The sequence below is a fragment of the Mustela putorius genome, unplaced genomic scaffold, assembly GCF_011764305.1.
Source record: "Mustela putorius furo isolate JIRA1106 unplaced genomic scaffold, ASM1176430v1.1 tig00003927_pilon_pilon_pilon, whole genome shotgun sequence".
NCBI lineage: Eukaryota > Metazoa > Chordata > Mammalia > Carnivora > Mustelidae > Mustela > Mustela putorius.
In genome coordinates, this window is record NW_025422072.1 from 2,240,589 (window position 1) to 2,268,497 (window position 27,909).

General features: G+C 36.0%; 1 protein-coding gene across 1 annotated transcript in view; it reads left to right on the forward strand.

Moving 5' to 3' along the window:
• Positions 1-27,909, forward strand: part of LMBRD1 (LMBR1 domain containing 1) — a 133,050-nt gene that overhangs the window by 36,697 nt on the left and 68,444 nt on the right. Inside the window, exons 6-7 of the mRNA XM_004769293.3 lie at positions 8,437-8,525; positions 11,508-11,581. Coding sequence (XP_004769350.1) covers positions 8,437-8,525; positions 11,508-11,581 — 163 coding nt within the window. The remainder of the gene's footprint in view (positions 1-8,436; positions 8,526-11,507; positions 11,582-27,909) is intronic.

Here is a 27,909-nt window from a genome sequence, read left to right on the forward strand (position 1 = left end):
GTCTTTGTGGCAACTACTCAACTCTCTTGTACCTTTATAGTAGTCATAGACAAGATGCAAACAGAAGGACATGGCTGAGTTCTAATAAAACTTTATTTACAAACAGAGGCAGTCAGTATTTTGCCATCTCCTGATTTAGAATGTGACTGAGAACCATCAGTAAAACCATAAATCTTTATAACAACCAGAGTATCTGTCCCAGACAAAAGGTATCTGGGGTTAAATTTGCATATTTGTAAATTTACTTGTAAAATAACTTGTTCTTTGCATGGCATATTATCTTCAGTCCTCATTTAGAGTTACATTTTTCAATTCTGATAAAGCTTTAACAGATTCTCTAGATGACATTTGTTTATTTAGAAGTGATCTACTAAAAATTAAGCAAATGTTTCCTTGCAAATATGCTAGTAACAAGAAGCAACAGTTTGATCAGCCATTTTGAACAATATAACATTCACTTATTTTCCAAATAGTATTATGTACTAGTTATGTTCCAGATATTGTACTAGGTACTGGTGAAACAGCAGTTAACAGAAAAGACAACTTCTTTTCATGGAACATACATTCAAGAGGTTTAGAGGGGCAGAGAAAGAAAAACAAAAAATGGGTTGTTTTGAGGTTATGAAATGGTAGGGAAGACACTGATGAGAAGGTAGTATTTGAGAAGATATTTGAAGGAAGTGAGGGAGCCATGAATATATGTGGGGGGAAGAACATTCCAGTCCGTGGAAACAGCAGGTGAAAAGCCCTGTGGCAAGAAAGTATCTGGCGTATTTAAGACAAAGTGAAAAAACTAGTATAGCTGGAGTAGAGTGAATGAAGGCGGGAATAGCTGAAAATAAGGCTGGAGGTAGCTAAAGCTGCCAGATTTAGTAGGATATCAGAGGCCATTGTTATGACTTTGGTATTTATTGTGAGGGAGATGGGAAGCTATCAGAGGGATTTTTGTCATTGAGGGACATAATCTGACATTTTAACAGGATTCCTGGATGGTGTTTCAAGACTTGACTTTGGCTGTAAGGGAAAAAGTAAGGGAACTGTGAGGAAGCTGTTGTAACCGAGGCAAGGCATGATGATAGCAGTAGTGATTTGATTCTGCCTATCTTTTGGAGAAGGAGCCAGCAGAATATTCTGATAGAATACATAGGTTGGGTGTGAGAGAAAGAGGAATTGAAAATATACCTGCAGTTGGTCAAACCGTATAGTCTGGAACACTTCTATCACTTTTGACACCAAATGCAACTTCGGGTTGCATTTGGTATCAATGTGGTTGCAAACCACTCTCAGGTTTGATTATTCTCTAGAAGGATTCATAGAAGTCACTGAAAGCAATTATATTCATTGTTACTAGTTATTATAATTGAATACAGGTTAAAACCAACCAAAAGAAGAGATGTGTAAGATAGAGTCTGGGAGGATTCCAAATATAAATCTTCCATTGTCAAGATATGTTACTCTTCTGTCATTGATGTATGACTGTATGTATGGAATATTGCCAACCGGGGAAACTCACATGAGCTTTAACACAGTTTTTATTGAAACTTGGTTATTTAGGCAAGTCGGATTGATTGATTGATTGCCCACAGTTATTTCAGCTTCCAAGACAGTGGACTCCATGTGACTCAGAGTTCTCATCCAAAATCACATGGTTGGTCTTTTTGGCCCTCCATTTTCTCTTTCTTCAAGGTTCACAGTAGGGAGAGACAAATAACAGAGCTTGAGCTATAGTATTTAAGTGTTCTAATAAGAGATAAGTACTGGGTTTTGATGATGGAATGGCAGGTTCCTAGTCTTGCCTTGAAGACATCAGGGAAAACCTACTAGGGAATAATATTTGAATTGAAATTTGAGGAGTGGAAATTGATCACCGGCCTAAGTAAAGAAAAAAGATAAATAGCATGTATAGTATATTAATCTTTTCAGAGTGCTATATATAACAGACATTTATTTTCTCACAGTTCTAGAGGTTAGATAGAAGTCCATGTTCAGAATGTTGGCAAGTTTAGTTTCTGGTGAGAATTCTTGTCCTGGCTGCTGCTTTCTTACTGTGTCCTACATGATCTTTCCTGTGTGCTCTCACTTGGAGAAAGAGTGCTCTCTGGTGTCTCTTCCTCTTCCTAAAGGGACTCGATCCCCTCAGACTAGGGTATCACCATTATGACCTCATTTGACTTATTACCTTCCTGAAGGCCCCCTATCCAGATGCCATTACACTGGGGGTTAGACCTTCAACAAAGAAATTTTGTAGGGACAAATTCAGTCCATAGTATTCTGTTCTCTGGGCCCCCAAAATTCATGTCCTTACTATGTGCAAATGCATTCGTCCCATCCAGCAGCCCCCAAAGTCTTAATTGAGCATTAGTTCCGATTTCAAAGTCTAATCAAAATATCACCTAACTCAGTTATGGGTGAGACCTGAGGTAGGATTCATTCTTTAACAGTGAACCCGTGAAACCAGACAAGTTATGTGCCTCAAAGATAGAATACTAGGGCAGGCATAGGATAGACATTTCTGTTCTAAAAGGGAGAAATTGGAAAGGAAAAAAGGGGTTATGGGTCTAAGCAAGTCCAAAACCTAACAAGGCAAATTATATTAGATCTTAAGACTCAAGAATAATCATCTCTGGTTAGATGCTCTGCGCTCCAGGCCCATTGAGGGGTAGGTAGACCATGACACCTAGGTAGTGACCCTGCCCTCTTGGTTCTGGGCATAGGTCCTGCTCTCTTGGCTTTTTTTAGCAGTTGCCTGGTGGCCATAACTGAGGAAACTGAGGAGCAGGCAGCTTTATCCCCGGGGCCTGTGGTGGGAGTGGCAGCCCTGATGATAACTGAATTGCATTGGATAATTTTTCTTGAAGGATGAAGCACGTTCTTAGCTGATTAATTCTGTTATCCTGTCTTGCAGAATCCCCAAAATCTCGTAAGCTACCTTATTATGTCCCATCTCTCTTCCTTTATTTGAAATTGTCAGTGTCCTTTCTAGTATTATCCTACCTGGTTCCTGGTTTCTGCCAAGATGGTTGATCAAACCCATGGATTCCACCTGTACTCCTCTCCTTATTGGATGATTGTTCAGCCACACTCTTAGCACAGGCTTCATCGTCCTTTTATGATACGGATGGATTAGTTCCTTCACCTCATTTCTCTCCTTTCACATATTACTGTAAATAGTAAGGAGAAACCAACCTACTCCTTCAACACTTTGCTTAGAATCCTCCTCAGCTAAATGCCCAATTTCATCTCTTAAAAGTTCTGCCTTCCATCAAACCACAAAAATAGTTCATCCAGAGTCCCTACCACTATATTACAAATTATCTTCTTTCTTTTAGTGTCCAATAACATGTTCTTCATTTCTAGCTGAGATTTCACCAGAATGACCTTAAGCATCCATATTTCTACCAACATTCTGTTCATGATGATATATGTGTTCTCTGAGACAACAGAGGCTTTCTCTATAACTCTTCTTTTTGAGTCCTCCCCCTTGCCTTTAACCTCCTTAGGTTTATCAGTAGTCTCTTTGTTAAAATAGAAAATTCAAATGAGTCGATTTGAAGCTCTAGTTGGCTTTATTCAGCAGTTTGTGAATTGGGCAGCATCTGATCTAGTGGGTAGAAAGGAACTAAAGAGATATGCAAAATGGAAGATTGTTCTAAGTCAAAGGAAGTGAAATAAGGAAGTTCAAAGAGGGAATTACTTCAAGCAAGGTCACCTTCCCTGAGGGCATTCAGGGGGTTTTATCAGGCAGATTACCTTAGTAGGAAATTCCAGACTGATTGGCTTAAAATTCCACTCCTGGTAGAGACTGAAACTGCTGTTAGGTTAGATTTTAAATCTTGGTGGGGCTTAGCACAAGTGACTCCATTTGGGGCCTGCCTTCCTTCCCTTTTTCCTTCTTGCTTTCTTTTCACTTTCAGGGCAGCCTAAGCTTTTTCTGGCTTGCATCTTAAAACTCTTCCAGCCTCTGATCATTACTGAGTTTCAAAGAGACAGCCACATTTCTAGGTGTTTATTACAGTAGCAATCCACTTTATGGTACCAAAATCTGTATCAATCTACTTGGGCTGCCATAACAAAATAGCACAGATTGGGTAGCTTAAACAGTGAACATTTATTTTCTCTGTTCTAGAGTTCTGGAGGCTTAAAAGTCCATGATCAGGGTGTCAGTAAATTTGGTTTCTGCTGAAGATACTTGGCTTGTAAATGGCTGCTTTTTCACTGTCTCCTCACATGGCCTTTATTTTACTCTGTGCTAACAGGGAGAGAGTACTTGTCTAATCTCTCTTCCTTTTCTTATAAGAATACAAATCCTATTGGATTAGAGTCTTACCCTTAGGACCTCATTTGACCTTAATTACCTCCCTAAAGGCCCAGTATCCAAATATCATCACAGTGGTGGTTAGGGCTTCAACATTTGAATTTTAGAGGGACGAGTTGAGTCCATAACATTGTGGTAGCCGAGAGGCTGCAGTTAACATGTAATATTTGAAGAATGATATAAAATATATAACGTGAAAAAATTTTTTTTAAAGAGAGCAAGAGAGAGAAACCAAGGCAGAGATTATGTATTAGAGAGAGAGAGAGCGCAAGTAGGCAGAGCAGCAGGCGGAGTGAGAGGGAGAAGCAGGCTCCCTTTTGAGTAGAGAGCCCATCGTGGGACTCGATCCCAGGACTCTGGGATCATGACCTGAGCCAAAGGCAGAGAGTTAACTGACTGAGCCACCCAGGCGACCATATTTTTTTAAATTTAATTAATTATTATTTTCTTTTTTTAGAGAGATTGCTCAAGAGGGGCAAGGGGATGGGTCAGAGGAGGGTGGGGAGAGAGAGAAAGAGAGAGAGAGAGAGAATCCCAAGCAATCTCTATACTCAGTGCTGACGCAGGGCTTAATCTCACAACCCTGAGATCAAGACCTGAGCCAGATTCAAGAGTCCGACACTCAACTGACTGGGCACCCAAGTGCCCTACAGGTAATGTGAATTTAAACTCTCACCCACCTCAATAAAAAAAAAAAAAAAAGTATGTGACATTTCAGGTATTGGTGTAGGTAAGGGATAGGCTATGACATTAGCCAGGTAGACTCTGGGTCTTATAAACAATGTTTAAGAAATTTTGAGTTTTATCCTGCTGAACAATTGAAAGACAGTGAATATGTGTATACATTTGTGTGTGTGTGTATGTGAATGCATGAAAGTAATGACATATAAATTTATTCTAAGAATTAAAGCACCATGAAAGATGCATTTGAAAGGGGCATTTGGGAATTGGGTTGGAGAATTGAAATATAAATGGTAGATAGAAATCATTGTAATAGTAATGTAATTGTTGTAATCATTGTAATAATTCCAGTGACAGATGAGGGTCTAAACTAGAGTAGTTACAAAGAGAGCAGAGAGGAAGAAGCTAATAAGCTATTTGGAAGATAAATATGACTGGTGATTGGGTATAAGATGTGAAAATCATATTTTTTATTCTACTGAATTTATCCTTTCAGTTTCTTATCTACTGAAATTCGTTAGCCTTTGTTTTGTCTTTTCCTTAAGAGATAATCTGTATGAAACTAATACAGTGAGTCAGATTGGGTATAAAGTATTTTTAATAAGTGGTTTTTCAGTTTTACTGTTTTTAAGAGTGTAAAAGAAATTTATAACCTTTGAGGCTCCAGGTCTTATCTTGATCTAGTGTTGTGTGTTTTTGGAAGCTAAGGTTCTTTTTCTGCATTTTTATTTTGCGAGAAACTGAGATTAAGAAAATGCCTGTACTTTTTAACACATAAATCTCATTATACACTTACTCTGGGTTACTTTACCATCATCATCATTTAGTAAATGGCTGATAACCTTATGAAATGCTACCTCCTCATCAAAATTGATGTATCTGTATTCAAGACACATCTGACTTTAGTTTTGGTTGCCTTTGTATCTGTTGGGAGGTATTCCTTTCTTTTCATAGATCTTTGTCTACAGGTTGACATTTCTCCAGTGAACATTAGTTTGTTCCTTTTGGTTGTTAAGAGGTTGAAATGCTTGCATGTCAGTCAGCTGCGGCTCTCCCTTCCTGAGTCTTCTCTACTCATCCTAGGCCCATTTAAAGTGGTTAGAGCCTGACTCAGCAGGGTCTTCCAAAATTAAGGCCAGTGTCTCTGTTGACTAGTTTGTATCTTTGCCAAATTGGTTGTGAAATGTTTTGAGTATTACTGTTCAGGATATATAGATGAATTCAGCCTATATATGTTTTTCTTAGTTTATGTGAAAATATTTCACATCTTTTTCCTAGATTATATAGTCCTGGTGAAAAGATTTCCCTAGTTGAGGAGAACCTGCTTTGGGGTTTGTGCTTTTGTTACTCCCTCTAGTTCCTACCTAAAAGTAAGTGCTAAAATGTTAACTCTGCTGGATCTCCTCAAAATAAGTATTTTCCTGAAGTCATTCTGACAGTAGTTTGGGCCATTTAACCTTTAAACCAAAACATTTTTTTTTCTTTTGTCATAGAAAGTTCTTTGTTAAATTTTGAACTGCAGAGTCCAGCTCAAGAGTTTGAACATGTAGTTGTTATCAGAGTTAATTTTTTTCTCCTATTGGGCAGAACCTTTGGTCACCTAAAACTGACATAGATAAAAAATTTTTCTAAGTATGAATACTATTTTTAGATATTTGTAATACATATTTCTATTTTAATGATAAAATCAGTGATATTTTATACAGCATAGAAGTTTTTCCCATACTCACAGAATTGGTCATTCCCAATTAACAAATTCAAAATAAACTTTTCAGAAAAAAAATGTATATATATCTGGAAAAAAACCCTGTTCAAATGAAATGGAGGAATATTATATAGGTAGTTTTTTCTTGCGTGGTTTATACTTTTGTTCAAATGCAAATAAATAAGTTAATATCATTATAGAAGTATAATTTGCAAGTTTTTTTTTTAATTTTTTAATTCCACTTTACTGCTTTTATTCATTTTTGATCTATGGCAGAGCAGTGGTGAATTTTTTACATTTATTGCTCTCTGTGTGAGTACTCACTTTTCTTTCTGAAAGTGGTGTGAAGTTAGTCTCCAAGATTAAGAGTGTAGTAAATGTACATCAGTACAAATGGCTAGAAATTTAAATAACCTCCGGACATGCTCAGACCATTCATCTTTTTGTAAGAATAATAAGTATCAGTAGTACCAAGGAGTAAAGGTTTAAAAAAAAAATTGAATGATTACTTTGTTTTACTTGCACACATTATAAGGTACTTAGTATATTGTTGAACTCTTAGTATTTCTTCTTTACAAAAGAGGATGGATCTTTGTGCTTTGTTTACAATTAAAATTAGGTTAAAAAGACAGTAGTATTAGAGTTATTTCTTATATTTCTGTTTGATTCTGCACATCACATTTTAATGGATACCCAGCCCTTTAGTTTTGTTTCTGACTTGTTTTCTTCTTTCCCTTCTCTTTTCTTCCTTTCTTTCTATTTTCTTGATTTTTTTTCTTTGTCCTTGCTTTCTTGTTTGTTTCTCTCATTTCTTTCTTCTATTTTCTCCCAGTTTGAGCATCTAGAGCAAGTCCTACGAAGCTAACTGTCACTGTTATTTTATGATGCCCCTTCAGCTGTGGATTGAAAAATAAATAGAAACTATTTTCACTATGTGTATTATTTAGAATCTTGAATGACATTAAAAAATGCTAGGAAGAAAGTAAAAATTATCCTTAGTTTTACAATAAGATATTTACTGTTTATTTTGGTATATTTCCTTTCTGTTCTTTTCCATGTATATAAATATATTGAAATCATTACATATATGTATATTCTGTTTTTCCAATTTAATATAGAAATTCTTGGGTTTTTTGGACCATGGACCTTTTAGATCATCTTTAGCCCATGGCTCCTTCTCAAAATATTTTAAATGCAAAAAATAAAATACGTAGGACCACAAAGGAAACTAATTATATTGAATGCAATAATAAAACTATTAAATGAAATTTATAATATGGTAAACACATAGGTAGGAAACTTATCAAACCCCTCTGTACATGTGCAGATTTGGTTGTTAATTTGTATGTATGTGGTGGGGGCCATTGATCTATTAGATTTATTGATCTATTGATTTATTAGAAATTTATTACTTATAGATCTATTGATTTATTAGAAACTGAGTTTTAGAGGGGAGCCTGGGTGGCTCAGTTGGTTAAGCATCTGCCTTTGGCTAAGGTCATAATCCCAGGGTCCTGGGATCCAGCCCCTCATCAGCTTCCTGCTCAGTGGGGAGCCTGCTTCTTCCTTTCCCTCTGCTTCTCCCCCTGCTTCTGCTCTCTTGTTCTCTCTCTCAAATAAATAAGTGAATAAAATTTTAGGATAGAATAAAAAGGAATTGAGTTTTAGACCATTTCCTTTTATTTAAAGTTTTATCTTTAACAGCCATTAACCAGATTTATTTTCTTTTTTGTAGAGCTTTTGTTCCTCTGAATGTTCCTAATAACAAAAATTCTACAGAGTGGGAAAAAGTGAAATTCCTGTTTGAAGAACTTGGAAGTAGTCGTAAGTATTCTTTTTAAAAAAATATTCATAATAGTTCATATTTTGTGACTCTTGGGACTTTTCTGAGTAGTCTGTTTTTACAATGTTAAGAATTTAATCTCACAGTTCTTTTACCTTGTGGTTAAACGTGCGCTAGAAAAATTAGGAGCCTTGTGTTGTTAAGATTCAATTCCAGCTATTATGTAGGGAAATCTCTTCATATACTTACCAAGTTGAAACAAAAATATAATCTTCAAAGTATTTTAGCATTGAAGGTTTTTATGATTCCTACATGTTTGTTAATTCACTTGGGATTATATAGAATATGTTAAAGAAATGTGCTTGATATATTGTTTTTTATTTTTAATCTTTAGCCAGTGAGAGAATACATATTGCTGTTTGATCATCATTAAGTCATTTTTATGTAGAATATAAGTCACAGATGTTTCATACAAATGAAATAATATTTTATTATAAATACACCTCACCAACACATTTTGGAATTGCTTTTCCAGAAGTTTTCCTTAACTTTATTAGTGTGACTTAGGTTTTTAGAGGGAAAAAAATAGGTTCAGGAAGTTAGGTTATAGAAAGATGCACAATCATTGAAAAATGCAGTTGATATTAGAAACCGGTATCAGATAAGAATGTGTATCTTATTACTCAGAATTTCATGTGCGTTTGAACTTGGTAATAATTTTATTAAGAAACCTAGAATATTTTATAAACCTGAAAAATGTTTATTGCTTTTGTATTTATTCTTTTTAATAAGTACTATATATAGTCTTGATCAGCATTTCTTTTTCTTGATCTAGTTACAATATTAAATGATGATTAAATTAAGTCTTGGAATCTTTGCTGTACAACTTCTTAATTTTCTTGCTTTCCACTTAAGATTTCATTGTGTAAATCATGGTCCATTAATATCTTGCTGATACTAGCAAGAACTAGGATAGCAGTGCTGGCATGTACTAATACTGAATTGTCAGGATTTATGCTCCTGATCCCGTTACTGAGAAATACATTGCTTCTTTTCTTATAGTTAACTCCTTCAGGTCTCTTGAGTAACTACTCTTCTGCCTTAAACATTATACACTAGTCTTTGAGTATTAGTATAACTTGGATTAGTAATTACATAGGTAGCATTTTTCTAATTTCTGTAATCTCATGCTCTTTAGTCTTAGCATTATTTCTTTTATCTCAAATCTTAAACACCATACCCTAGAGCACATTTCGCTTATTAGTATTAGTAACACTAACTTTTTTGACTGGCCAGATATGTTAACATAATACTCCAGATCAGTTGTAGGGTGCATATTTTCTCACATTTTTCTATTTCTGATATTGTGATGTATTGCTGTCAGCTAACTACCAGATCTCTCCTAGTTTTTTTTTTTTTTTTTTAAGAGGTTTTATTAGAGTGCATGAGCGGGGGGAGGGGCAGAAAGCCAGGGAGGAGGGAGAAACAGACTCCTGCTGAGCAGGAAGCCCAACACCAGGCTCCAGCCCAGAAGCCTAAGAACATGACCTGAGCCAAAGGCAGTTGCTTAACCAACTGAGTCACCCAGGTGCACTTCTGCTAGTTTTATGAATACTTTCTGTTGATAATTCTGGTATAATCAAGAAGATAATAGCATCAGAATGTTTTTGACTTAATAACATCTAATATTTTAGTTTTATGAAATGAAGGCTTAAAAATTAGGCATACATAGTTCATGAATTTGTTTATTAGTATACTTGTGTCAGGTGTTACATAAAACTGAGGCATGAGTTTTAAGAAGATAAATAATTCTGATTTTATTGTTATTCATTAAAGATTAATATGCATTAAATTAAAATTATATTTGTTTCCACAGGACCTGCATTTTAACTAGATCAAAACAGGTTCAGTAGGACCTGTATTGAAACTGAAAAAATTAGTATTACTCCCATTTACAAATATTCAAATTAGAATTACTCCCATTTATGAATATTCAAATATTCAAAGTGCCTCTTTGTATAATCCAATTATTTAAAAGTGTCAGTCTTGCCTCTGACTTATTGGCCTTCCCTTAGGTACCTGACTGTGTCTAACTTGTTAACATAGTATTCCTGTGTTGGTACTTGGTTGGAGTTTATTTCCTCTTTGTGTTTGCTTTTTATTTGGTTTTGTTTTTTACCTACCAGATGGGCAGTCTAACTCTTTTCAAATTAAAGAATGAAGTCAATTCTTTAAATTTTAGTTTAGACTGTATGTTGAAAACGTGTTTGAAAATTAAGAAAGAAACTGGGAGTATCAGGATTGATGGCAGAAGGAAGAGAAGTAGTCAGTGTCAGTGGCTTTCCTATGTAATATTATTTCTCAAGAACTGCCATTCAGAAAGTCTAGGACTGTTTTTTTGCCACCTTTTGAGCATCTAATATTTTTGTGATTTCATTTTAGGCTCAACAATTAGATAATACTTTTCTCTCTTTAAGAAGTGAAAGAAAAAATCTTACTCCAAAAGATCTTTTGCAAATCAGTTTGTGAAGAGTCCTTTAAAAAACTCTTTTCTCAGGGCACCTGGGTGGCTTGGTGTGTTAAAAGCCTCTGCCTTCGGCTCAGGTCATGATCCCAGGGTCCTGGGATTGAGCCCCGCATCAGGCTCTCTGCTCAGCAAGCAGCCTGCTTCCCTTCCTCTCGAGCCCTGCCTGCCTCTCTGCCTACTTGTGATCTCTGTCAAATAAATAAATAAAATCTTAAAAAAAAAAAAAGCCCCAAAACTCTTTTCTCAGGCCACCTCGCTAGCTCAGTCAATAAAGCATGTAATTCTTGATCTCAGGGTTGGGGGTTCAAGCCCCATGTTGGGTGTGGAGATTTTCTCCACTTGGAGTTGGTACTTCAAAGATGAGGAATACACATTAGGTTTTTTCCTTCAGAATGTGTAAGAAACCCAGTTTTTATATCTTTATATTGATTTTTTAAATATAAACATTTTAATAGTATATGTGTACATTTTTAACAAAGTTCTGCTTCCTTTGCAGATGGTTTAGCTGCATTGTCATTTTCTATTAGTTCTCTGACCTTGATTGGAATGTTGGCAGCTATAACTTACACAGTAAGTGTAATGGCGATAATTGAGTTAAATTTAAGAAATTACTTTATGAAGCAATTTCATTTTACCTTAGTCATGTACTCAATTAATTATATTTTCCTCTTTAATATTTTAGTGCTTTGCTTCTTCATTTTCTTAAGTTTTCTTTATTGAAGAGGAGGGTAAATTTTTAACTACTTAGTCACAATAATTTTATCTATATTTTTAAAATTTAATATTCAGAAACACTTTATAACTTGTGAACCTTGAAGATGGTTATATATTATGCATTAGTAGATTTAGTGATTTATAAGCTCTGAAATGTAGATCAGTATCTATTACTGATGTAGTAGATTCATCCTACTTGGGTATATGGAGTTTTTAAAGTTAGATATGTTATATAATAAAATAATTCCTTAGCATATAGAATCTAATCTTATTCTCTGAGAAACTGCCTTTTCTTTTCTTTTTTTTTTTTTTTAATCTTTCTGGAGATAGTAAGGTATGAGTTATAGCCTGCCAAACTATGTACAGTCTACTTTTTGAATTTTTTGCTTAAATTACAGAGGAAAAACCAACATTAAGTGCTTCTTACCTCTTGAAAGAGAGTGGTGTAGGAAGCTTTAAGTTATCTAGAATCTTTTCAGATTAATTTTGTATACAGAATTCTTAATTCTTGCGGAAATGGGAAATACTGGTTACAAAGAAAACATTTTTGGATATTGTTCTGATATATCTGTCTTTAGACATGAAAGAAATGGGCTTTTAGTGTGATAGCAGAATCTAATTTTGTTACATAATTATTCAAGGATCATCATTTAGAATAAAAGCAGTCTAAAATACATGCATTTTAATATCTGTCAGGTGTTTATTTGGATCATCTGTTTTCTTTATTGCTCTTTTTTTCATGGATTACTACATAAGGAATTTGTCCTACTATTAGTGGATAATTATCCTTCCGTCTTACAGAATATATGTGTGCTATCTTATTTATTGGTCTTTTCTTTTTTTTTCCCTTTTTGGAGAGAGGGTGTGAGCAGGGTGATGGGTAGAGGGAGGAAGAGAGAATCCTGAGCAGGCTCCTTCCTCAGCATGAGTCCACACAGGGCTTGATCCCACCATCCTGAGATCATGACTTAACTAACTGAGCCACCCAGATACCCTCCTTGTCTTGTAAGAAACAGTCAGAAATTAACAACAAATTAGGAGTTCAACCTGTTCTCTAATTGCTGTTCTGTGATTGATGTGGTAAGGTAATTCTGCATGTTTTTTTTAACCTTCCTGGGTCAGTGTATTTCCCATTAAATGAGATTTAAAAAATGCCTCTTAGAGATTTTTGAAGGTCAAATGATACTGTGTAAAAGTGCTTTGAAAATTATAGGAAAATGAGTATATAACAGTTGATAAAAGATTAGTCAGGAGAAACAAATGGAAAAAGAGGAAACCAATATGTAAAGTCAACATCAAGAACTTTGAAGGGTCTAAAATCTAAGATTTTAACTTATATGTAGCCTGCTATAGTTCAGTGGATGTTGGCTATAAATGCAAGACTTCTGAGTCAAAGACGAAGACTTTTATATTACAGCAATAACAATAGCCATACCATTAGCATTTTCTTGTGCTGGTTTCCTGAGTTTCAGTGCCAATGAGGCAGTGTGAGGCACACCAGATGATACTCTCATATAGAAGAGGAACTTTGAACTTAGGGAAGGTAAATCTTTTATAATGGACAGTAAGTCTACTTGCCCTTTGCTCCAGAGGAAGATGCAGTCTTTGTTTTCCGAGGCTATTTGGCTATATAAACATCCTTGAAAAGATAGTAAAGAAAAAAACGAGCATTTATGCCTGGTTTGCAAGGTGTGCAAAAATGAGAGACCCATGGAAGATTGTCTTCCAGTAGTCAAATGGTATTTGCTATGAAAAAAATAAGGCAGCTGGTTCTACTGGAACTGGTTCTACTGGAAGCTGGTTCTACTATAAAGGTCAGGAGTGACTGTCAAGTGACTCTAACACTTGACAGAGACCTGAGTAAAGTGACTGAGCCAGCCATGAAGCAAGAATAAGCAGAAATCCTGAGATAGGCACATGTATGCTGTGTTCAGGTAAGAGCAAAGAGGCAAAGCCGGTGTGGCTGGAATTCAGTTAACCAGGGGAGAGATGGCTGAGATTTAGATGAGAAATAGCCAGAGGCCAAGTTATGTAGAGGATTATGCACCATGGTTAGAATTTTGAATTTTATTTTGATTGCTATTAGAAACCATTGGAAGGTTTTAAAAGGAGAAATAGTAAGATCTGTCTAACATTTTAACACTATTACTCTGGTGGCTCTGAATTACATAAGCTGTGGCAGTGATGAGTGGGAGTGGGAAAAATCTGTGAAATTATTAAAATTCTTTGAAAGAGAGCTTCCCTGTAGGAATGATATTACTGTAAAGTAAATATTTTGAACTAGTATTTTATATTACTCTAACTCCAAACTGAAAGTTATCATTTAAATAATCAAACCAAATAAAATAGTCATACCAACTTAGTTAAGATATCCTTAGAAGAACTTTACCTTTTTAGAATGCAGAGGACTTTATGATGGGGCCCAGGTTGGGAAGCTAAAAGACATAGAAAGTATGCTGAATAGGTAGGAAGGGGTCCCTTAAGATCTAAGCTTGGGGGGGGGGTGGTAAGAGGGTCCAATTTAACAGCATAGTCAGGTCATACTATCTAAGAGTTATATTTTTTCTTTAAGTAGCATACGCAATAAAATGTGATCCTTGGTAGAGAGTCTTATATGTAGATTCTTTTTAAATCTATGCATCTTTTGAACTTTACTGTCTAAATTTACTCATTTCCAAACTGCGAATAATGTTTAATAAGACTGTGAGGATTTAATTTAGAAATTTACCAGGTCTTGGAATTTATTGGTCACCCAGCAGTCAATAGTAGCTCAGATTGTTGAATATTCACAGTTTAGTATGGTAAACTATAATTTACAGCTCTTTCCACATCTTGTAGTGAAAGTAAAACCAGATGCTAATAGCAGTTGTATCATGATCGTTGAGAAGGTGGTTTATGAAAAGATGAGTAAATCAAAGGAGGTATTGAAAGTTGGGTGGTAGTTACTTGGGGGAGGGAAGAGACAGACAGACATCATTTATGTCAGAACTCAGTGGAAGAATGTTTTGCTACCAAACCAGTCTGTCCAGTTTTACTATCTACTGTGTATAGAGGAGACCCTGTTTAAGGGGAGAGCATGGCATTTATACTTGAGCACTAGTTATGAGTGAAAGTCTTTATATAAAATCTAATATCTGAACTTAGCTTCCCCATCTGTAAAAATGGGCCATTAATACTCAAACTTTATTTAAAAAGCTAGTTGAAAATCAGCTGTTTATAGATAGGTGGTTTTATTATAGAGAGGTGGTTAATAGTACTAATTATCATATTTGCTTGCAGATACAAAGTTTTGTCCTAACTTGTTATGGAAAAGCTTGAGAATTGAGTTTTTCATATGGTGGAACATGGAAAGAGGGCATAGTATATATTCTTGGAAAGTAGAAGAGATTTATTTATTTTACTTTATTTTATTTTACTTCCTTTCACTTCACGAGAGAATATGCATGCAAGCAGGAGAAGGAGTAGAGGGAGATGGAGAGAGGGTATCTTAAGCAGGCTCCACCCTTAGTGTTGAGCCTAAACAGGGCTCAGTCTCACGACCCTGAGATCCTGACCTAAGCTGAAATCAAGAGTTGAATGCTTAATCAACTGAGCCATGCAGGCTGTCCAAGGGATTAATATTAATTAAAGTTCCCAAAGTGGGAAGTTAATACTTAGAGTACTTTGACCCTGAGGGCAAAGAACTAATTATTAAAGGTAAAGTCTACTATAGACCCTGTAACTGTTAGTATTGAGACCAGAAAAGTTTTTGTAATGTGTTGGTAGAGTGTGATTTTCTTAGCTACCCATTATTGTTTGGTTTAGAAACTAGTTGATTATTTAAATTTTACCAGGATTGTATCTACTCTACCATGTCTTAAGGAATAACCTAATAATTAGGCACTTAATATTAGAAGAATGTCAAAAAACATACAGCTTGCCTATTGTTCTCATCTTAAATTGAAAGGGAATGTTATTTTTTTAATTAAAAAATGAAACCTCTGGACACAAATATTTATGTAGATAATTTAATTTTTTGGTGCCACCAAGTGGGGAAATGTTGAATAATGATACTTTCATACAAAATGTAGCCTATGGACAAATGAAGTAACTGTAGAAACAGTGACGACTGAACTTTTTATTATATACACATGTCAGTGAAAACTTGATCATGTCATATGGTCCATATACACATGTAGGGCGCCTGGGTGGCTCAGTGGGTTAAGCCTCTGCCTTCGGCTCAGGTCATGATCTCAGGGTCCTGGGATCAAGGCCCACATCGGGCTCTCTGCTCAGCAAGGAGCCTGCTTCCCCCTCTCTCTCTGCCTGCCTCTCTGCCTACTTGTGATCTCTCTTCCTGTCAAATAAATAAATAAAATCTTTAAAAAATATATATATACATGTATATTTATATGCACACACATATTACACATATGACATTATGCTAATCTATATACATTTAATGTAAAATATGAAGTAATTAAAGAAAATTACAGTGGTAAATTAAGGATTCGGAAATAGAAATAGAGCATTGGTTTTTAGTAGTCTTTTTTTTTTTTTTTTAAAGATTTTATTTATTTATTTGACAGAGAGAAATCACAAGTAGATGGAGAGGCAGGCAGAGAGAGAGAGAGAGAGGGAAGCAGGCTCCCTGCTGAGCAGAGAGCCCAATGCGGGACTCGATCCCAGGACCCTGAGATCATGACCTGAGCCGAAGGCAGTGGCTTAACCCACTGAGCCACCCAGGCGCCCGGTTTTTAGTAGTCTTTGAAGAGAGAAATGCTCTTCAAAAGTCATTTTTCAGCCTTCCATGTGGTACTGTTTCATTGAATCTGTGCTACTGATTGTTAGAGGTATTTGCCTATTCTTTCTTATCATTTATAATTCTTGTTTTATACTTAATGTGAGTTTTTTATACACATAAATCTGTTTCTTAATTTTTTGACTTATATAAATACTTTAAAAAATATCATTCTCCATACATAATAAAGAACATATAAGTGAAATAAATTGGAAAAATGTACCTTAAAACTTCACGTTTGCAATCTGAGCCTTCCGAATCACTTTTTAAAATGAGTTATTCATGTCCATGTTTTATTTTATAAGATTATTTCTTTTATGCTTTCAAGAGAATTGATGATGCAGCATTTCTTAAGTCTTCCACTGGTCTCTGGAATTTTCTTTGAAGCTGCTAACATACCCACTGTTAACTCTAAGCTGTTTTTGTTGTTTCTTGTCTTGCCATGTGAGGGGCAAATGGAAATGGCTTTTAATTTGGGTATGTTCCTTTAAGCTCATAAAGCACTTGGTTGTTGGTTTGTAAGAAAATATGGAATTATGCTTTTTTATTTTTAAAGATCTGTGTATTTATTTTGAGAGAGAAAGAGAGCAAGAGCAGGCACATGTGGGAGGGGCAGAGAGGGAGAGAGAACCTCAAACAGACTCCATGCTCAGTGCGGATCCTCATGCAGGCTCGTTCTCATGAGCCGAAACCAAGAATCAAATGCTTAACCCACTGAGCCACCCAGGTGTCCCTGCTCCTTGTTTCAATAAATATTTGTTTCACTGTTGGCTCCTTTGTTCTCTTTCTCCTTGCACATTAACTTTTTGTTTCAATGTCACATCAACAGTAATATCTTAAAGACATTTTAAGTGGCAGTTAAACTCAGTAGTGGTAGCAAGAATGCATGTAACTCAAATAGAGAAGTAGCTATAATGTAACCAGCTGTGACCAAATTTGTGACCATGCAGGTAATGACTGCAATGAGGACTTCTTTGTAGCCGATGATTATAAGATGCATCCAGTGTTAAATGTGAGAAAATATATAGGTGTCTTGGAGTCAATGAATAATTGAAGGAGAATTTTTTTTTTTAAGATTTTATTTATTTATTTGACTGGCGGGGAGGGGGGGAATACAAGGAGGGAGAAAAGGAGCGGGGAATGAGAGAGGGAGAAGCAGTCTTCCCACCAAGCAGGGAGCCCCATGGGCTCAATCCCAGGACCCTGGGATCATGACCTGAGCCGAAGTCAGAAGCCTAACAACTGAGCGGCCGAGGCACCCCTAAAGGAGAAATCTTAATTGAGTATGTGTAATGAATTGTTTCATTAGTCATAAGCTCATACATATCCTTGAATAATAGGTATAACAAATATATGCTAGACATTTATGCAGTGTATAAGTAGTACTTGATGTTGAACCTTTACAGTAATCCAAGGATCACAGGTTGGAAATTATTATTCTAGATATTAGAGAGTTACATAGGGAAAAGGTGCTGTTCTAAACTGGGCAGTGTAAGAAGGTATTAGAAATGTTGGGACACCTGGGTGGGTCATTATGGTAAGCATCTGGCTTCAGCTCAGGTCATGATCCCAGGGTCCTGGGATAGAGCCCCACATTGGACTCCTTACTCAGTGGAGAGCCTGCTTGTTCCTCTGCCTGCTATTCCCCCAATGTTTGTGCTCTCTGACAAATAAAATATTTTTAAAAAATTATCTTAAAAGTGTTTGTAGTCTGTATGTATTCTTTCAAATATTTATGTGTATTCATTCAAACATTTTAGGTTTTAATACATAAGGTGATTTATTTTTGGAACTTGAACAAATAAAGTTGGAGGCAATTATAACCAACCTAGAAGCATTTTGAAGGATGTATTATCTTTAGCCTTGTTGATTTTTTGATAATTCACTAGAGGGCAGTAGTAAGCAATAAAAGTTTTGTTTCTGAAAAGGATGGCTTTTTTATTCAATTTTTTTTTTCAAAGAAGTCTGAGGCTAAATTCAGAAGATTATTATTTAAAGACCTTGGGTTATAATGATTAAATGTGTTATGTAATGTTTTATGTTAGTTTTATCATAATCTAAATATTACAGTTAAATTTCCTGTTAATCCTTAAAACTTAAACACGCAGTCCAAAAAAAAAAAAAAAACGCTAAAGGGTACATAATCCAAAACAATGACAGCTTTCTTTTACTGTTCTTTTTAGACTTAAAAGTTCACAAGAAGATATGTATTCTGGTCCCATATTACCACATGGTGTTACCAAGGATATGTCTTTATTTCCTAAGATTTTTATATTATTTCAGAATTTAGTTCAGCTCTTCTAATAAATACATAAATTTCATGTAAGGAAAGATTAAGATTTCTTTTTTAAAACAATTTTTGGTTTATTATTATTAGGAGAAAAAGAAGGAGAAAAAATAATTAAGACCTAGTTTTTATATTCCAAATAGTTTACTGCACTTGTTACTAGTCTGGCTGAGGAATCTGTGTTTTTAAGAATTTTCTGAGTGATTCTGATTAGCCAAGTTTGTCAGATCTAGCGATGAAGCAAATGTGCAGACCAATACGGCGTTTGTACTATAATTGAGTTATAAGCAAGGCACATTTACAAGTCAAGACATATTTCTCAGACATGGTGTAATTAAGTTTAGACCTGAAAGACACTGAAATTTGCTGAAGAAATAGGGTTGAGAAGTTAGGCATTCTAGTTGAAGGCACTACATGTACTAAAGTGTGGAAACTGGACAAAGCCAGAAGTAGTATAAAACCAGAGTGTTTTAAGAACATTGAACAATTTAGAGGTGTGAGACATGAGATGAGTTTGGTAGGGGTCAGGTTTTGAAGGTTTTGTATGCCAGGATTAGATAATTGCAGTCTGTTCATAAGACCCGTAATTCTACCTCTCACAGAGAAAATAACAAAAAAACTCTTGAACAACCTTACCTAAAATTCTGATACACTAAAATGTTAGATGTACAACATAGAACTGCACTGGTTGAAGTAGTAGCAGATCCCTGTGTGGCTACCTGTCTTCTTATCTCCTGTAGTGGCCTTAAAGTCATCTATTCCAAATCTAGGATGTCTCCCAGGGTACTTTAAAAAACTATTCTAGGGGGCGCCTGGGTGGCTCAGTGGGTTAAACCTCTGCCTTCGGCTCAGGTCATGATCCCAGGGGCCTGGGATCGAGTCCCGCATTGGGCTCTCTGCTCAGCAGGGAGCCTGCTTCTCCTCATCTCTCTCTCTGTCTGTCTCTCTGCCTATTTGTGATCTCTCTCTCTGTCAAATAAATAAATAAAATCTTTAAAAAAAAAAAAAACTATTCTAGTTAGTCCTGGAGATCTTAATGGATGTTAATTACAGGAGTGACATAATCTAACGTGGGCACTAAAGATTACTTTGGAAACAGTGTAGAAGATGGATTTATAGAAAGTGAGAGCAGCAAACTAGGAAGAATTTAGATGACCTTGTGTTTGACAGTAGACTCTAAATAAGGGCCACATTATTGATATTGACTAGAGCAAAAGATTCCTTGGGAAATAATATTGAACACTGAGGTTCTTTACTTAAGGACCAAATCCATCTAAATAAGCATTGGGGTAAAATAAGGTGGTTGGGGGTGTTTGAGAGGACAGGGGATTTATTTGGATATAAACTGTGGTTAGCAAAATATTTTTGCTTTGGAATTCGGTTTAATACAACATAGGTGTGTTAAAATCATATATGACTGTGGATGATTGGTAAATAATTATTATGTAAATACTGCATATTTATCAGAGTCTTCAAGTTTTATGTTTCTTTTTCAATGTTTTAGAAAGTTGTGGAACTACTAGAAGAAACAAATAGGTCAAATGATAATTGCATTAGGAAAGCTCGGTAAGGAAAGGTTAGAAGAGCTGTGGGATACTTTGGCTCCCATAGGCTTTTTTATTTACATTTTCAGTGTTTTAAGGCTATGATATTTTGTATTCTTTCCTTTTTATACCTTACCAAGGTCATTACAAGCATAAAGTGATAAGAATTGATTAATTACAAGAAAATTACTCTAAATTAAATTTTCTTCTAATATGAAACAGAATCTTTTCTATTTTTTCAGCAGGGGAGGCGGGAAGGAGGGGAGATGATGGGGAAATCATGAGAACATTAACTTAGGTTTTAATAATATGTAAAATACAAAATTTTAAGGTATTTCTTCATTATAAAATAAAAGGATTTGAATATTGGGTAATAAATTCATAATTAATTATCTAGTTATATTGTGCCATAAACAGTTGATATTATGTGATAGAACTAATTGATTTCTGGGATTTCTTTTTGGTCATGTTCTTTGCTCATATTCTTCCTTAATTAAAAAACAAAACAGGAGCCACTGGGTGGCTCAGTGGGTTAAAGCCTCTGCCTTCGGCTCAGGTCATGATCCCAGCGTCCTGGGATCGAGCCCCACATTGGGCTGTCTGCTCTGCAGGGAGCCTGCTTCCTCTTCTCTCTCTCTGCCTGCCTTTCTGCCTGCTTGTGATCTCTGTCTGTCAAATAAATAATAAAATCTTAAAAAAAAATAAAAAATAAAAATAAAATAAAAAATAAACAAAACAAAAAAAAGCCACGGAGGGAGTTTCAAGATAGTGGCATAAGAAGACTCTGAACTCACCTCCCATGGACACAATAAACTTACAGCTATACCTGGAATAAATTTTCTCTGAAAACCACCTGAGAACTTGAAGAACAGCACCTCCACGACAAAAGACAAAAGAGACAAATCAAGTAGTGTAGGCAAGTCAAAGACATGGTCTCACCCTCAACCCCATCCCAGGTGACCCCATAATCAGGAAGTATCCCATAATAAGGAACTTTCTTTGAGGAGTAAGGAGATTGTGCCCCTCATCAGGCATCTTGACTATAGGGGCTAGCACTGGAAAGATGACCCCCCACAAACATCTGGTTTTGAAAATCAATGGGGAGTTAAGAGAGGGAGAATCATAGAAAGATAGGTAACAGAGATACTGCTGTGGCTTGTATACAAACCTGCTCTCCCTGAGATCAGCACAAAAGCCACAAATTGAAAAGTTCCTACCCTGTAAATGAGGGAGAACCACTAACTAATTTTAAGGAGGCTGTGGCAAAGGCAGGGACCTATAGATGCTTTGTCTGGTGATAGAAGCATTGGTAGAGTTCATTTTTGGAATGTCATTCTAACTTGCTGGTGACAGAGCAGATGAGTGCCATTTCTAGTGCTCTCCCTCTAATATGCAAGCACTAGAGGACATATTCTGCCCACTTAAAACTTAACCTAGCTGGCAAGCACCCACGCCACACAGCACCCCAGCTACAAAGGGCCAGGCTCGTGTTCTGAGCCCTATTCTCCTCACTCAGCGATTGGGCTGCAAATGGGTCAGATGAGCACCCTGATCCCTACTTCTCCTGTGTATCAACCAAGCTGCAATGAGTCCAGGTGGCTGCACTAAACCCTGCCCAGCCTATGCAGAGAACCAAGTTGTAACTGGTCTGGGAAAGTGCACTGAACCCCACCCTCACTGTGCAGCACCCAAGCCCCAAACCAGTTGGTCCAGTGACCTGAGTCCCACCTTCCCTGTGTCACATATGGGATACAACTTGGTTGGTAAGTGCCAGAGTCGCGTCCTTCCCTAGCAGCAGGTAAGCTGTAATTAGCTTCCAGGGACACCCTAAGCCCCACCTAATCAGCATAGAGACTGAGCCATAACTGTGATGGGCAAGCAGCTAGAACCCCACTCTACCTGCACAGTGTCTGAGCCACAACTGGGCAGGGTGAATGCCCTGAGCCCTGACCTCTCCGTACAATAGTGCTGGCTGTATCACAACTGGTGGGCACATGTAGCCCATAGAGTGGTTGCCCATATGAAGTGTCTGGCTCTGATGGCCAAGGGAGATTGCTCTAATGGCCTACATGAACCAGCTGTTAAACAAGACCACCCCTTCAAGACTGAGGGAGGTAGCAATTTCACTTAATATACAGAGAGGCAAAATGAGGAGATCAAAGAATACGTTCCAAACCAAAAAATAAGGCAAATCTCCATGAAAAAACTTTAATGAAAGGGAGATAGCAACCTACCTGATAAAGAATTCAAGTAATAGTCATGAAGATACTTAGTAATGTTGGTGGGAGAGTGGATGAACACAAGAACCTTGGCAGAGCCAGAGAAAATACAAGAAAGTATCAAATAGAAATTATAACAGAACTGAAAAATACAGTAGAGGGATTCAGTAGCAGAAATGGTAAAACAGGAGCATGAAGGCAAAGCTTGAAGACAAAGTAATGGGAGACATCTAGACAGAGAAGCAAAATGAAAAGAATTAAAAGTGAAGACAACTTAAGGGACCTCAGGAACTACATCAAGTGGAGTAACAATAAAAGTTCTCAGAGGGGTAAAAGAGGGAAAGGGCTAGAAAAATTATTTGAAGAAATAATGGCTGAAAACTTACATAATCTGGAGAAGAAAACACATCCAGGTTCTGGAAGCCCTGGGAGTTCCAAACAAGATGAGCTCAACAAGAAACAATCTCAGACACATTGTAATTAAAATGGTAAAAGGTAAGCATAAAGAGAGGATCTTAAAAACAGCAAGAGAAAAGCAACATATTACATACAGGGGAAACTCTAATGCCATCAGCAGATTTTTTAGCAGAAACTTTATAGGCCAGACAAGGGAGTGGCATAACTAACATTTATTTATGAAGCATAACATATTTAAAGAGCTGAAAGGGAAAAACTGCCACCCAAGAATTTTCTACCTGGCAAGATTATCATTTAGAATTGAAGGAGAGGTAATAGTTTCCCCATATAAGCAAAAGCTGAGGGAATTCATTGCCCCTAAAGTATGAAGGGTTAAAGACAAGAATAGTAAAATTAAAAATATAATTAGGTGCCTGGGTGGCTCAGTTAGTTGACTCTTGATTTGAGCTTATGTCATAAGATTGAACCCTACATTGGGCTCTGTGCTCAATGGGCATGTGCTTGAGATTCTCTGTCTCCTTCTTCCTCTGCCCCTCCCCTTAAACACGTGCACATGCATGCTTTCTTTCTAAAATATCTATATAATCAGTGAAGGGATACATAAAATAAGATGTAAAATGTGTTTTCAAAAATACAGAATGTGGATAGGGGAAGTAAATCTGTAAAGCTTTGGGATGTATTCCAAATTAACTTGCTTTCAACTTAAAAGAGATTTTATTTACATGAGATATTCTATATGAACCATACATTAACCACAAAAAAAAAAAACTTGTAGGAAATCTACAAAATGAAAAGAGAAAGGAAACTAAACACTAAATAAAACAAGTCTAACCACAGGGAATAGGAAAGAAAGGAACAAAGAGAAACCACAAAATTAGAAAACAATTAGCAAAATAATACATACCTGTCAATAATTTTTATTTTTTAAAGATTTACATATTTATTTGAGATAGAGTGAGAGAGAGCTAGAGTGGGGAGGAAGGGTAGAAGCAGAGGGAGAAGCAGGCTCTCTGTAGGCAGCTTGATGCAGGACTCCGTTCCCCCCCAAGATCATGACCTGAGCTGAAGGCAGATGCTTAACCAACTGAGCCATCTAAGTGCCCTCAATAATTGCTTTAAATGGACTACGTTCTCCAATCAAAAGATGTAGGTGATTGAATGGATTAAAAAAAAAAACAAACCAGGATCCTTCTACATGCTGCTTGTAAGAGATTTACTTCAAATGTAACGACCCACACAGATTGAAAATGAAGGGATGGAAAAAAGATATACCATGGAAACGGAAAGAAAGCTGGGGTAATAACACTTCTATCCGACAAAATAGACTTTAACAAAACCAAGATGATAAGAAAAACAAAGAAGGGCATTACATATTAATAAAGGTCTCAGTCTAGAGGATATAGCATTTTAATTGTTTATGTACCCAATTTGGGGTACCTAAATATAAATGGTAGATAGTAACAGAAATAAAAGGAGAAATAGCAATATAGTAATAGTAGTGGATTTTAATACTCTCTTGGATCAATGAATTGGCCATCCAGACAAAATCAATAAGGAAACATTGGCTTTAAGTGTCATTTTAGACTAGATGGACTTTGATACGTGTAGAACATTCTATCCTAAAACAGCAATATACACATTCTTTTCAAATACGCATGTCTAGGATAGTTCATATGTTATGCCATAAAACGAATTTCAGTAAATTTAAGAAGATTGAAATCATATCAAGTATCTTTCCAACCTCAATGCTATGAAACTATAAATCAGTTACATCTTAGAAGAAAACTGGGTTGGGGGGACAGTAACACGTGGGGCACCTGGGTCGCTCACTTGTTAAGCATCTGCCTTCCGCTCAGGTCATGATCCCAGAGTCCTGGGATCGAGCCTCGCATCAGGCCCCCTGGTTGGTGGGAAGCCTTCTTCTCCTACTCCCTGTACTTCTGTCTCTCTCTGTCAAATAAATAAACATACAAACAGTAATATGTGGAAGCTAAACAACATGTTGTTAAACAACCAGTGGGTCAGCAAGGGAATCAAAGAGGAAATCTAAAAGTACCTTGAGACAAATGAAAATGAAACACAACATTCCAAAATCTCTAGGATGCAGCAAAAGCAGGTCTAAGAGGCAAGTTCATAACAATCAAGCCTACCTCAAGCAACAAGAAAAATGTGACATTAACAATGTACATAAAAGAACTAAAGAAGAACAAACAACCCCAGAGTTAGTAGAGGGAAAGAAAGAATAAAGATCAGAGTAGAAATAAATAGGAACAAAAAACAACAGAGAAGATCAATGAAACAAAGAGCTGGTTCTTTGAAATGATAAACAAAATTGACAGACCTTTAGCCAGACTCATAAAAAAATAAAATAAGTCATCTGAAATGAAAAAACCCAAATAAAATCAAATCTGAAATGAAAAAGAAGTTACAACTGGTAACATTAAAAGGATCATAAAATACTATAAATAATTATATGCCAACAAATTAGTCAACCTTGAAGAGTCGGATAAATTTCTAGAAACAACAATCTTCTAAAATTGACCATGAAGAATATAAACTCTGAAGATGAAACTGAGTCATCTACCAAAAACTCCAAGAAATAAAAGGCGAGATGTAGATGGCTTCACACATATATTTTACCACAATTTAAAGAAGAGTTAATACCTTATCTGCCTGAAACTATTACAAAAAATTGAAGAGGAGGGAACACTTCCAAACTCATTTTATGAGGCCAGCATTACCCTATTAATAAAACCAGACAAAGACACTGCAGAAAAAAATATAGGCAAATACCCTGATGAACACAGATGCTAAAATTCTCAAGAAACCAAAGCAATACATGAAAAGGATCGTACACCATCACCAAGTGAGATTTATTTCAGGGATATAAGGATGGTTTAACATTTGCAAATCAATCAATGTGATACACTTCACTAACAAAATATATGATGAAAATCATATGATCATCTCAATAGATGCAGACAAACTGTTGACATAATTCAATGTTTGTTTATGATAAAAACTCTCAACAAAATGGGTATAAACGGAACATTCCTTAACATAGTGAAGGCTGTGTATGACATTAATGAAGCCCGTATATGACAGACCCACAGCTGACATCACATTCAATGGTAAAAAGCTGAAAGTTTTTTCTCTAAGGTTAGGAACAAGACAAGAATGCACACTCGTGCCATCTTAATTTAACATAATATTGGAAGTCCTAGTGACTGCTGGCAGGCAAGGAAAAGAAAAGGCCTCCAAACTGAAAAGAAGTAAAACTTTCACTATTTGTCGATGACATGATACTATATGGAGTAAATCCTAAAGACCATCAAAAAACTACTGGAACTACTAAATGAATTCAGTGAAGTTGGGGGATATAAAATTAATATACAGAAATCTGTTGCATTTCTATTCACTAATAACAAAGTAGCAGAGAGATTAAGAATCCCATCTACAGATGTATCAAAAAGGACAAAATACCTAGGAATAAATTTAACCAAGGGGGTGAAAGATCTATACCCTGAGGAAAGAAATTGAAGGCAACCCTCAAAATGGAAAGATAAACCGTGCTCATGGATTGGAAAAATGAATATTGTTAAAGTGTTCATACTACTCAAAGCAATCTACAGAATCTGTGTAATCCCTCTCAATATGCCAACGGCATTTTTCACAAAACTAGAACAAATAATCCTAAAATTTTGGTGAAGCCCCAAAGAGCCAAAGCAATCTTGAGAAAGAAGAACAAAGCTGGAGGAATCATGCTGCCTGATTTCAAATTATACTACAGAGCTGCAGTAATGAAAATAGTATGGTACCACAAACCAGACACCCGAATCAACAGAATAGAATAGAAATCCTGGAAATAAACCCACATTTATATGGCCAATTAATCTACATGAAAGGAGGCAAAAACAGGTGATGGGCGAAAGGCAGCCTTTTAAAATAATGGGGGTGTGAAAACTGGACAACTGCATGAGAAAGAATGAAATTGAGCCACTTTGTTAAATCATATACAAAAATAAGCTCTAAATGGATTAAAGACTTGAATATTATCTGAAGCCATAATAAATATCCTTGAAGAAAATATAGGTAGTAAGCTTTTTGACATTGCTCTTAGCAGTAGTTTTTTGGGATCTGTATCTTCAGGCAAGGGCAACAATAGCATAAATAAATGGGACTATACACAGTGAAGGAACTCATCAACAAAAGGAAAAGGCAACTTACTGAATGGAGGAAGATACCTACAAATGATATATCCAGTATGGAGTTGGTACCCAAAATATAGGAAGAACTCATAAAACTCTAGCAAAAAAAAAAAAAAAATCCCAACCTGATTTAAAAATGGGGACTGAATAGATATTTTTCTAAGAAGACATTTGAATGGCTAACAGGCACATGAAAAGATGCAACATCACTAATTATCAGGGAAATGCAAATCGAAACCGCAATGAGGTATTACTTTACCCTTGTTGGAATGGCTAACATCGAAAAGACAAGAAATAACACATTTGATGAAGATAAAAGAGAACCCTCAGTGGGAATACAAATTGGTGCATCCACTGTAGAAAATAGTATGGAGGTTCCTCAAAAAATTAAAAATAGAAATACCATGTGATCCAGCATTTCTGCTGCTGGGTATTTAATAGATGAAAACAAAAACACTAATTTGAAAAGATGTATGTACCACTCTGTTCATTGCAACATTATTTACAATAGGCAAGGCATGGAAGCAATCTATGTGTCCAGCAGGTGAATGGATAAAGAAGATGTGATGTGCATGTGTGAACAACATGGGGGTTAGGGGTGCTGATCTTCCCAAATGTGTGAAAATCTGCATATGATTTTTGACTCTACCCAAACTTAACTATTAATAGGCTGTTGTTGACCAGAAGCCTTACTGATAGCATAGTCAATTAACACATATTTTGTATGTT